The 13,747-nt window shown below is 38.7% G+C and overlaps 1 protein-coding gene across 1 annotated transcript in view; it reads right to left on the bottom strand.

Annotated features, from left to right (window-relative positions):
• The window catches only part of BIRC6 (baculoviral IAP repeat containing 6), a 337,908-nt gene that overhangs the window by 292,176 nt on the left and 31,985 nt on the right, over positions 1 to 13,747 (bottom strand). Inside the window, 5 exon segments of the mRNA XM_075064579.1 lie at positions 2,931 to 4,328; positions 7,534 to 7,592; positions 11,154 to 11,314; positions 11,399 to 11,621; positions 12,945 to 13,027. Of these exon segments, the coding sequence (XP_074920680.1) occupies positions 2,931 to 4,328; positions 7,534 to 7,592; positions 11,154 to 11,314; positions 11,399 to 11,621; positions 12,945 to 13,027 (1,924 nt within the window).

The raw sequence follows: 13,747 nt of genomic DNA, 5'->3' as shown, positions 1-13,747 counted from the left end.
CACTACATAGTATCAATAAACTACATTAAGTGTTAAACTGGCTAATCTCAAAAAGTAGATGTCAATGGAGACTCATCATCAAATTCTAGTGGGATTCTGCATGGGTCTGTACTACGCCCCAACACCATTCAACACTTATCAATGATTTGGAAGTAAATATAAAATCTTTGCTGATAAAATTTGCAGAGGACACAAAGATTGGTGGAATGACAGATAAGAACTAGGCAGCCATACAGAGTTATCTGGATCACTTGGTAAATGAGGCCCACTCAAAAAAAAAAAAAGCGTTTATATTCAGCCAAATACAAGGTCAGACATCTAGCGGGGAAAAAAGGCAAACCACACCCATAGAATAGGGCATTGCATCCTGGAGATCAATGACTCAAACTGAAACTGAACTCCCGGTGCAATGCTGTGGCAAAAACGTCTAGTTTAATTCTTGGATGCATAAATACAGGAATAGTGAGTACAAGTATGGAGAAAATTTTACCCTTGTATGCAGCACTGCTGAGACCAATAATGAAATATTGTGTGCTGTCCATACACAAAAAGAAAAAGTTGAAAAACTGGGGGATGCAGAAAACAGCCACAAAAAAAGATTTGGAGAAAATGCGCGATAGAGAAATAAAGGTCTCAATCAGTTTAGCTTATCAAAAAGATGACTGAAGGTATGTCTACACTAGAAAGGTAAGTCGATCTATACTAGGTCTGTCATAAACAGATGGTTAAGGGTTAATGTCTCTTCTACCTGTAAATGGTTAACTAGCTCAGTAAACCTGGAACACCTGACCAGAGGACCAATCAGGAGACAAGATACTTTCAAATCTCGGTGGAGGGAAGCCTCTGTCTGTGCTTTTTGGGTTTTTGCTTTGTTCTCTCTGGGTTCTGAGAGGGACCAGACATGTATACAGACTGTCCAATTTTCTGAAACAGCCTCTTCTGTTCAATTTAGTAAGTACCAGTTACAAAGGTGGTTTAGTCTTTTGATTGTTTTCTTTATTTGCAAATTTTGCTGGAAGGATTGTATCTCTGTTTGCTACAACTTGTATTTGTGCTGGGGGGGAAGATTCTCTCTAGTGTCTATAAGCTGAAAGACCCTGTAACATGTTCCATCTTGATTTTACAGAGATAATTTTAACTTTTTTCTCTTTTATTAAAAGCTTTTTTTTTTAAGAGAACTGATTGATTTTTTTTTTTTTCTTGTGTAAGACCCAAGGGAGGGGGTCTGCACTCACCAGGGAATTGGTGGGGAGAAAGGAGAGAAGGGGGGAGGAAAAGCCTGATTTCTCTCTGTGTTAGGATCACTGTCTCTCTCTCAGGGAGAGAGTCTGGGAGGGGGAGATAAGAGGGGGAAGGTGAATTTCCTCTCTGTTTTAAGATTCAAGGAGTTGAATCACAGGGATCTCCCAGTGTAACCCAGGGAGGGGAGAATCTGGGAGAAAGGAAGGAGGGGGAATGGTTTATTTCCCTTTGTTGTGAAACCCAAGGGGTTTTGGGTCTTGGGGTTCCCACGGAAGGGTTTGGGGGCCAGAAAGTGTCCCAAAACACTATATTTTTGGGTGGTGGCAGCTCTATCAATCATTTCTAAGCTAGTAATTAAGCTTAGAGGGGTTCATGCAGTTACCCCATCTTTTGTACGCTAAAGGTTCAGAGTGGGGAATCATACCTTGAAAAGGTCAACTTACAGCATGTCCACACTACTCTCCTTGGGTCAGCGGTACACATCCTCACCAGAAGTGCTTCCACTGACCTAGGAGAGGCAGTGGGCTGGCAGCTCCCTGCCGGGAGCCTAGCTGCCCACAGGCTCCAGGCAGGCTTCCCGCCCTCTGCTCCACCAGAAGTGGGTGGGAAGCCACCCTGGGCTTCTCGCCCTGGCTCCCAAGCTGGGAGCAGAAGCAGGGTCCAGCTGCCCAGCTCTCCTGGGGAGCGGGGGGCAGCTGGACAGCAATTTGTTGTGAAATTGACAAGACAGCCACCAGCTGATGTAAGAACACAGTGTCTATACAGACACTGGGTCACCCTAACTTCATTGACATAAGCCCTACGCCTCTTGTGGAAGTGGAGTTACTATGTCAGTGTAGTAGGGCACTTACATCGGTGGGAGCAATGCTGTAATGTACATACTGACATAATTAGGTTGACGTAAGCTGCCTGACGTCAACCTCTGTAGCATAGACCAGGCCTGGGATTGGGACTTTATTACTGCACCTTCATGGGGAGAAAATGTTTAGTTGAGTGAAGAAAGAAAGGTGTAACAAGAACTGGTGGCTGGAAATAAAAAATGAAGTAAGATAGATTTTTAACAGTGAGAATGATTAACCACTGGAACAAACTACAAAGGGACGAGGTGGATTCTCCATTTTGTGAAGTCTTCAAATCAAGACTGGATGTCTTTCTGGAATACATGCAGTGTTGTTAAAGCTGTGTCTGTCCCAGGATATTAGAGAGACAAGGTGGGTGATATCTTTTATTGGACCAACTTCTCTCGCCAACAGAAGTTGATCCAGTAAAAGATATATTACCTCATCTACCTTGTCTTCCTGGAACATATGCTTCAGTCAAACAAAGTTATTAGGTTCAAATACAAGGATAGAGGAGTGGAATTTAGTGGGCTGCGATACAAAAGAGGTCAGACTAGATGATCTAATGATCCCTTCAGGCTTTAAACTATGAATCTATGAAGAACAGAATTATCAATACACTGCGTGCACCTAAAATGTACATTCCAATTTTAGAGATATATCACCTAAACTTAAAATGTGGAATAGTGCTAGAACCAGGGGTGAATTTGAGAACATCCTCAATATACAACCCTCAAAATCATTTATATGGTGCACTTTTGTAGTTCTGAAACTCAGTCAACATTCTACCACATTTAACATCTGTCATTTTATTATAGTGTTTATCACTTTTTTCAAAAAGTATCTTACCTTTGGTGCAAGCACACAGTCTGTCTGTGCCCGAGCAGTAGATCACAGAGACAAACATATCGGGTTCCTCATCACCCTCCTTTTTAGGTGGCTCCACTTTGGCCAGAATTTCAAAGTTCGAAAGATCTAAAATTTTTACAAACCCTCCCTGAGTAGTTATTACCAGGTGCCCAAGAGTAGAGATCTCAGATTTTCTCTCTCTCCCATTACCATTCTTAGGAGTTAAATGTATTTCTTCTACAGGCTCCTCACACTCATCATCTTGATTGTCCAGTATATCTGGTGGGAGCAAAATCAGTGAGGTAATTGTGTCCTGGGGGTCTTTGATATGCTGGATTTTTATTGGTTCCTCCTCTAGAGTCACTATTCTAGTGGCATAGTTCATTTTGTAAAGCACTAGATATCCACCACTAACATTTCTCTGCTCAGGTTGAATTATTAAAGGCGTTTGTACTGCGTCTGCTGGTGACTCATGCTGGATCACACTGATATTTGTGCCATTCACAACAGCAAGACTCGACTCTAGTTCACCCTTTCTTCTGTTACATAGTGCCGAATTTAATTTATTTAAATTATTCAAGGCCTCTACTTGATTTATTGCACTCAGGGATTCAACAGGGCATGTCCGTAGTCCTACTAACAAATGAACTCCATCTGCACAAGGAGTGATTGAATCTACACAAAGGTTCTCCTCCTCTGCAAACTTAGGTAGTCGCAGGCACTGAACCAACGTCCCAGGCTTGGGAAACAGAGAGTTCCACTTATCAGAGTCTGGAGAAGTTAGATTGGCTGCTGCATCTGCAAATTGTTGAATATAAGTCACAGGTGGATCCTGCAACAGCAACTGTTCCTGACTGTCCAGCTCCATCTCAATGATCTGTGGAACTGTAAAACCATCATCGTGTAAACTTTTACTCATAATATTGTTCATCTGTGAAAAGATTTTTCCTGCTTTTTCATCAGACTCCTTAATGCTGTAAAGAAGCAATATTGGTAAAGTCCTCCTTACCAGAGGGGAATTCAGTTCTGAATTAGTGCAGGATTCATTGTCCGTTGATCCCTGCTCTGATACACTCTCACCTCGAGTCCTGCTTAAACCATCCAGTGATCTCTGAGAGTTACTACTAACAGGGGAGGTAGCAGGTGATTTGTATGTTAATAAACCCCCAGCTAACAAACAAGGAAAGGGAATGTTGTGCTGTTCCAGATGCTTCTCCTTCATCTTTTCACTCTTACAGTTGGCTAGACAGGGATTTGCCCCAAGTTCTTCTAGATCCTTAACTGTGTCTTCAAGCACATTTGCAACGATTTCCCACTGAAGTTTCTCAGGCTGCTGAAGGATGCTCAGGGCTGTTATATCAAGGCTCACCTCCATGGTTTCTTTTTGTGATGTATGCCCTTTAGAACAAACAATGCATTAGTAGGTGCTTGGTTTAGGTTATAGACTAATTCTATTAACCAACCATTTAGTCATTTCTCTGTGTATCTTCAAATATACAGAGGATACAAAAATGTGACATTTCCATATGTGGGAAAGGACCTAGAAATATTAATTCCCGAAAAGTTAACAACTGTCCTTTAAATAATTAAGAAAACTCAAATCAGAATGATAGAGGAAAAGAAACTGAAGACTTTCCCAACAAGTCAAACTTACCTTCCTGAGTTGCTGTTCATACTGAACCTCATAAGCCACTCAAGTGGCTCTGCTGTACACACACAAATACCCCCTCCGGCTACCTAGACAGCCTAGTATGACCCCCTCAGAAGGGCAGACTCAGCTCCCACTCCTAGCTGATAAACCCATGCTACACTACCGCCATATTTTACTGTTTACATCAGCTGACAAACCAACCAGCAAAACAACCCCCCACCCAGTATTCCTAACTACCAATCATAAGATATGAAAAAGAACACCCTCAATGCTGAAATATAACCTGGTCTAATTAAACTGGAATAATGCAAGGACAAAATTTTTCAAAAGTAACTCAGAGAAGTCGCAGAACCTTTGCATTATTTAGTAAATATGAATGATTGCAAACGAAAAAGTCATAGGTTGATACCAGACCAGGAAGAAGAGGCTGAAACACAGCTGAAGGAAAATAACCCTGAGATTCTTCTTTTCTAGCATTTAAACTTGAAGATCCAGATTTCTACACCTCAAGTCTACTCCCTTATTCGTATGCATGATGATATAGTTAATTACATGATCACAGTTTTCCTGCAAGAACCCTATCTCATTCAGAGTGCAAACTGGAGATTGTAGAGCAAGTGAGGCAGTTCTATTCTCCCTCCCCACCCTGTCCTTTGACATTTCAATGAGGACCCTGACCTTATGTACTTTGCACAGAAAATGAACAGGTCTTGCAAAAAGCAGTTGTGATCATGTAATTAACTATCAGAATACATCTATACAAGCTAACTGACTTAAGATTTAGGCGGTTGTCACTTCCCAACTTTCAAGTGTTTCCCTTCTAAAGCTTTAACAATTTTTATTTAATATAAAACTGATAACTTTTTTTTTGCAAGATTTCTACTTCAACAGTACAAAACTTGTTAGAAATAAACAGAAACTTTCCTTTGCCTCAGTTCGAGAGATTTTTATTGATAGTCATGTAATCAATTTGCGTTGTTCATTAAAGATTGTATTAGATAGCAAAGTCAGATAAACAAGGAATATGCAAGTCACATTTTTGTAAAGTTGAGTTTAACTACTGGCATTACCCTTCACTATAAAAAATTCAGCTGCAATAAGTTGATCATGGTATCCTTTTTGCTGCTCACCCTCCTACTCTGCTTCAGATGGATACCATTCCCAGATATTACAATTATACATTTAGTGCACCTCTCAGTCTTAAAAGATGGCCCCTCTATAATGAAGGTGGATTTAAACTGAAGTTTAAGGACAGATAAATTTAGCCTTCAGAGATGTGAATGTGGTACCTTTCACAAACACCGTTCTATCCAAAAACTCTTGGAAATTCAAGGTTGCTGTGGGTATCTCACTTCTGAATTTCCTGACTTTAAGACTTTTTAAGTTTGCTCTTCACTCCTGTCCTATCTTATCCTCAATTTACCAACACAACCGAAAATGTCTGTAGCAGTGAGTTTACTCTTCTCTCTTCTCTATTTCCTTACCTTTTTCTATGAAACATCATGCAAAATGGCATGATATAAATAAGTCAAACTCTGAAAGACAAAGTTGTTAAAATAAATTAATGGAGACATACCTATCTCCTAGAACTGGAAGGGACCTCGAAAGGTCATTGAGTCCAGCCCCCTGCCTTCACTAGCAGGACCAAGTACTGATTTTTCCCCAGATCTCTAAGTGGCCCCCTCAAGGATTGAACTCACAACCCTCTGTTTAGCAGGCCAATGGTCAAACCACTGAGCTATCCCTTTCCCAATGTTTGCTTATTGTATTTTCCTCTTTTCAAATAAAAAGGCGCTAAAGAGTATTTTTTTAAAAGTATAGTTTTACATCTCAATCTTCACTGTAGCAATACTACAGAGGGCAAAAAATGTCAGCTACAGTCAATAGTCTATTTAAAATTCTTGTTGTCCTTGTCCAGCAACTGTTCATTTAACCAGTGACGTGTAAAAGTTATAAAAAAAATTAAATGAAAATAGACAATGCATACAAGCATTACAAGAAAAAACCAACAAACCCTGTACAGACCCTAGTAAGCCAAAAGAACATGAAGGTTTATACCTACTGGTGAGAAACATCAAGAAACAAAACCCAAGAACCTTTATAATTCAATACAGTTTTTGGGTCCTTCGTAATTTTGTCACTATGGAAAAAGATTTTCACAACTCAAAGTTACTGTGCAACTGCTAAAGTTGACATTTCACATTTTTATTTTAAAGTCTCCCACAGAACTATGTATTTCCTCAGTTCCAGAAATGGGACGAACCAGACCCAAATTCAAACTATCAATATTTTGCTTCCTTTTTTACTTTAGCTTAAATTTTGTGTGCCTTTTTGGTTATATGAGCTATTCAGATCCTGCATTAACACTTTTCAGATGCTACTTTCATACAGGACTGCACACCCTTTCCTAGTGACAATTTCCGCCCACCCCCATTAACACATTTTGAGAAGAACTTGAATGCTATTTTGAAATTTAACATCCTTCCAGTTTCATCTAACATACAATTTCACTAGCTGAATGATAATTTCTTATTTTCAAATGCCTAGATCTAACTTCATTTAACTTTACATTACTTAACAGTCATAAAGCCCAGTTGATTATGCTGCAATTCTAATGCTTTGTGCTATTTAAAATGTGAACACATTTGTATGCCACTATTACTTTTACTATTAGTTCTTTCCACAACAAAAGATTTGTAATGTTATTTTAACTCCTTGCCATGGGATTTTATGTAAGTGAAGTTTATGTTGTCATTTTACATTTTCTCCAAAGCTTTAGCTTGTCACAGACTAAAGTGTGTACATGTATTGTAGCTGTAAAGGTGATCCAAGCCTATATTTTCATATATACATGCAAGAAAGCAGAGTTCAAATTAACTTCATTTCCTAACCCAAAAATCCTTAAATTCCTAACAGATTTTTGCAGATAGTGTTCAAAAATATCATACCCACCTGTCACAGATTCTGATCTGGAATGCTCTTCGCTGTCCGAATCCTCCAACAGGTCATCACTAAAAGCACAACACAGCTCAATGAGATTTTAAAACGTGACAGTTGCAACATTTGCAATCATGGATTATACACTTTGCATTTACTCAGCCTCCATACATCAAAGATTGTACAAAAACTTTAATTCCCACAATGTTATGAGATACAACAGGTTTTATGCCTATTTTAAAAAACAAACTGGGGCACGAGCAGGCTGACAAATTCGTGCAAGGTCATGGGCCCAGTTAGAATTAGAATTCAGGGTTCTCAATTCCTATTCTTATGCAATAACCAACAGATTACACTCCCTTCAGAGTAAAGGGATGTCATTCAATGACATTTCGGTAGCAAAGTGTTTATACTACCTCCATAATAACTCAGTATTATGCTGTACCATGTTCAGAGGGCAAGACTGGGGTGCTTTGATTATCTGAATTCTCTTAGAGATCTTTCCCAGTACTGATGGAGTGGCCTCTGAGGAGCCAGTCGTCCAAATATGGAAAGACTGCAATGCCCTACTGATGCAGGTGAGCCACTACTGCTGACAGGACCTTCATAAAGACCCTTGGAGCCATAGAGATTCCTGAAGAGAACGACAATGTATTGGTAATGCTCTGAGCCTATAAGACCACAGAAGACTCTTGAGGGAGGGATGAACAATGACATGAAAGCAGGCAACTTGGAAGTCCAGGACAATAAGCGTCCTCTGGTGCCTGCGGATGCTCAAGGTAAACAAACCGTCTTGGGCTGCTAGCAGCTTATCCTGACGGGCTGGGAACCAGGGTTTGCCAACCCCTGAATTACAAGGTCGGCTTATGAATGGGTCATAAAAATTTGCCACTTTTACTTATCTGTCAGGGGGGGGCGGGGGTCAACTTATAAATGAACTGTCTTATAATCGAGTATATGTAATTTCCTTCTTTGACAGGGTTAGTAGCCTAGTGAATAGGGGAAAAGCAATAGACATGATGATATCTTAAAATTAGTAAGGTTGACAGTGCCAACATGACATTCTCACACGCAAACTAGAGGAATATGGTCTAGATGAAATTACTATAATGTGAGTGTGTAACTGGTTGAAAGACCATACTCAAAGAGTAGTTATCAATAGTTTGCTGTCAAACTGAGGGGAACACATCTAGTGGGGCTCTGCAGGGGACTGGTACATACTCGGTATTTTCATTTATGGTTTAGATAAAGGAGCAGAGAGTGCTTATAAAATTTGCAGATGACACCAAACTGAGAGGGTTTGTTAGCACACTGGAATATAGGATTAGAATACAAAATGACAATCCTGACAAACTGGAGAATTGGTTTGAAATTAACAAGATGAAATTCAATAAAGACAAGTGAAAAGTATTATATTTAGGAAGGAAAAATAAATGTACAACTGCAAAATGGGGAGTAACTGGAGAGGCAGAAGCACTGAAGAAAAGAAATTGAGTGTTATAATGGATCACATACGATTCACTTATGTTCAATGTACTACAGTTGCCAAAAAAGCTACTATCATTCTGGGGTATATTAACGGAAGTAATGTATTTAAGACATAGGAGGTAACCGTCCTGCTCTACTCAGCACCGGTGAGACTTCAGATGGGAATCAGTTCTGTTCACAACACTTTAAGAAAGAGGTGGATAAACGAGAGAGAGTCCAGAAGAGAGAAACAAAAATGATAAAAGGTTTAGAAAATCGGACCTCTGAGAAAAGGTTAAAAACTTGGCATGTTTAGTACTGAGGGTAAAAAAAGCCTGAAAGGGCAGGGGAACAGGACCTGATAACAGTCATTCAATACATTAAGGGCTGTTAAATTGTTCTCCATATCCACTTAATATAGGACAAGTAGTGATGGGCATAATCTGCAGCAAGGGAGATTTAGGTTAGACAAGAGGAAAACCTTCTAACTATAAGGATAATTAAGCACTAGAATAGGCTTCCAAAAGGAGGTTCTCCATCACTGGAGGTTAAGAATAGGTTAGATAAGCACCTGTCAAAGATGGTCTTGGTATACTTGGCCCTGCCTTAGCGTAGGGGAATGGATTAGATGACCTCTTGAGGTCCCTTCCAGCCCTATATTTCTCCGATTCTTCAAGACACCGGAGATAGCTGGAGTGCCCACTGCTACAGGGAAGAGACCTGTGGCAAGTCAGGCAGGGTTTGAACCCGAGGCCTTAAGCATAACGAAAAAGCCATAGACCACAAAGTTGAGGAGTTAAATTCAGTGGGGGCCCCTCCATGCACAAAATCAACTTAAAAACAAACAAACAAAAACCCAACACACTAAATAGAGTAAATAAAGCTAAAAAGTAAGAAAGTGGGAAAACAGATAGGAAGCAGTGGACACTGCAGTTGCTCCATTTCAAGCCTCAGGCAGTAGAGAAGGAACTTAAGCAGTGGCAGGTCGGTGCCTCCCTACTGCCCACACCTGAGAGCACACAGTGCTGCACTGGGCAGGCACAGACACTGTTTATAATCTGCGGTCAAGAGTGCACAGGCACACATTATGTGAAATAACCAATACTTGAAGATGAATTTCAGTTAAAAAGAAAAATAAATTTCTGCTTTCATGCAGACTAGCTATTGCTTTCTGGATCCCCTGAAGTTGAGTGAAAATATTTAGAAAGGTGACAGAAAATTTCATCACCTCACCGTTCAACACTCACTTCCCCAGGAGCTTTCCATCAATGATTGTTTTATGGGTACGAGAGAAAGTCAGTCAACGTTAACTTATGATGCTTGGATATAGTGATAAGATCTCACAGAATATAGACATGTATTCATTGTGAATACACGCAAGGTTTTTTTTGGCAACTGCCATCCTTCCCTTTGCTTGATATCATCTCTTCAGTTTGCATCAAGTCATAGCTATAACAAATTGAAATGCCTCAGGATAGGGATTGCATTCACTATGTAAAAGGCCTTTCAAACATATGAGTCTATAAACACACTACTTATCTTGGTTATTAAATATGTAAGGAAAGAAATATAGTTCTTAGTACTTCCATAGTAATTTGTACTTTAAAAGAGCCGTACAAACAGATTGATAAAAACATGGAAAAGACAAGGTCTGGCAGCTCTTAAATAAATTTTACTTGATTTCAAAGCATAATGATTAGAAACTACACCTTCCAAAAGCTTTAGAACACTTGCATTTAACTATTATCCCATACGATTAAAATGAAGATCTATTCTTGAAACTTAAGTTCCCCCACATTGTTTCTAGCTTCGTGCATCACAATATTTCAAGCACACTCTGATAATGCATCTTTTCTATCTATCACGTAAAAAATGCACACATTAAGACAGGTGAGGAAAGTATTTTAAAATATAACTGAGGTAAAATATAAGCTTTGAAAGAAAAACAATCATTCACCAGACAGGACTTCAGTGACACTTTTACATCACATGGGAGTACATAAGCATCACCACTCCACATTCCACTCCCATCTCCATGAATAAGCAACAGATGAATCATTGTCTTCTGCTTTCTAACTAAGTGTGAATAAGTTTAATGGCATTTCAAATCCATTATCCAAGATAGAACATTTTAAAAAAATATTTTTAAATTTGGAAGGTTAGCATACCTGTCTCCTTCCAATTTTGGTATATCTGAACAGCTAGAGGAATCTTCTAGCCATGCTAATGTTGGTCTCCTTGAGTCAACCCCTGAGCTCTGTTCTCCTGACAACACAAGCTGTTGAACAATTGCTGGATCATATGCATTGATCTCAAACTTTAAGTGAACCTAAACAAATAAAAATGTAGAGGTGTACATTGATTTAAATCTGACAAAACAATTACTACTATTGAATTCTTAAATAAGATGTACCTTCATAAGTTTGGAAACATCCCATATGCAGATCTTTCCTCGTTTTGTTGCTGCAGCTAGAAAGTGAGGGCAACTTCCTGATCCAAAGCAAGCTATCCTGTCAGTGCCATCTGTGCAGGGAAACTGTGCTGGACTTGTTGCGAGTGTGACTGAGAGGGGTACATTCTGTGTGTGCTCACCTTTGACAAACGGGCAGTTTGGGGAATGTCTCTCATGTTCAGACCTTTGCGCATTAAAAAAATAAAATATCAAAATGTTGGCTTCTCCTAGCAGCAAGTTTGCATTAGAATACCAGCTACTAACTATTAAAATCAACTTCCAAGTTTGTGAAGACATAATGCACAAGTAATATCTCAACCTGTAATAGAGTTGAATCATACAAGAACGAAATTGTTTTAACGAGAGCATAAGAATAATGTTATTGATCCTTAGTTTGTGGTTATTTCTCAATAACCATATTGTATGAAATGCTTAAAGGAATTCCACGTATCAAAATGCAGGGGGATTTGCACACACCATTAAGAGAAATAACCACCAAGTTATCATGACAACTGCTGGGCTCTGACTGGCTACTAATGTCAAAAGAGCAAGCAGTAAGATGCTATAACAAGAGAGAAAATTTAACTCAAGAGTGCATACAGTATCACTGCTTGTAATACCAGATTTCATCTCTATATAGCTTTAGTAAGTACAGTACTGTATTCAGTCCTACATTTCTCCCTACAGAAAGGGACACTGAGAAGTGTAGAGTCTTAACCAATAAAAATAAAAAAAGCTAGTAAGACAAGTGTGAAAGATTTCTGAATTAAATTTGTGCAGTTGGTGGAGACACTGAAAAAAATCATAATTCTTTACTAACATCTGACAGATTGTACCAAAGAAGAGAAAATCATCAGGTGTAGTAAAAGGGGCAAATAGGAAGTAAAGGGCTAAAATTAAAAAGAAAAATTCAAGGTAGCCAGAATGTAATTTAGAGAATGGGACAATTTAAGACACGGATTTAAGACAAAGTTAGATCAGGCACCTAGAAACAGGTAAAGAAATGCACTCATGCATACATTTAACAAGTCATTTGAAAACTAGTGAATCCTTTATTTAAAGGTGGTAAGATCCAAATATTCAACCCATTTGCCTTATCACACTTTATCATCAGTAACCTCATCAACTGACACAGAATCCTTAAATCAAGTATTTGCAGGTGAATAAATTTTAGGTAAACCTAGAGTGTCAGAAGACAGACCATTAAATTGTAAAGGTATTCCAAATGAAAGAAAAACCAAGAGCTTTCACCAAGCGCAGTTTCATTCTTTTCCTGTATTATAGGAAGTGCAATAAAGTGTTACTTAAAATGTCAGGACAGTTTGCGTTTAAAAAATTGGTATCTTTTTGGAAATCCATTGCTTCAAAACTTTCTAAATACAAATACATAAGAAGAACTCAGGCAAGGTATGTCTACCACAGTACTTCACTTAATTTTTTTTAATCTAATATATTTTCATATCATACAGAAAGCAAAATAAGTCTCACGTTCCACACTTAGACTCACCAAGGTTCATCTGTAGGCTCCCAGCACACCAAACACACACTGCAGGTAAAACACATGGCTCTATCATCTCCTGATGAAGCAGGCTATAAAAAGATGAGAGGGAAGTAGTTTTGCATGAATAATGTCAACATATCACTTTGAAAAGAAACAATTTAACCAGTTATTTGATTCTTTTTGTATATCCTGTAAACTTTATTTCTGACAGAAAGATTTAGGCATTACATCCATATGTCGCACAAAAGTTTAGATAGCAAGAAGCAGTATTTTAAATTGAAAAAGTGTAACACTATGCTACTAGGTAAAAGAGAAGAGCACTGCAAAACTTCTCTGGCCAAGCCATTGGAGATAAAGGAATATCAGAGATGATGCTAGGTCTCAAACAAGAAAGAAGAGTAATTAAGTCATTTTTGGCTGAAAAAAGTCACATCACTGTATGATACAAGACAGCTGATTAATAATGCTGAGATTTTGTTAAAAAATTTGCAGATATGTTAAATACAACCTAAAAGACTGGGGAATGTTAAACTATCTATCTGTTTAATCTGTTAAGAGTGCAAATATTCCATTCCATTTTGTCTCATACAAGAACTTAATCTCCATACTTAGCATTTTTCCCTTTGTTCCCCAAGTCATTAAAGTACAATATATCTAGGAAATATTTAAATGCAGCTCCATGATTGTCATAAGTAGATAGGTAAGGTAAGGGTTAAGTTTCTTTTACCTGGAAAGGGTAACCAAACACCTGACTAGAGGACCAATCAGAGAACTGGATTGTTTAAAGTCAGGGGCGGGAATTTGTATAC

The sequence above is a fragment of the Chelonoidis abingdonii genome, chromosome 3 (genome assembly GCF_003597395.2).
Source record: "Chelonoidis abingdonii isolate Lonesome George chromosome 3, CheloAbing_2.0, whole genome shotgun sequence".
NCBI classification, from domain to species: Eukaryota; Metazoa; Chordata; order Testudines; family Testudinidae; genus Chelonoidis; species Chelonoidis abingdonii.
This window is presented reverse-complemented; position numbering and strand designations above follow the sequence as displayed.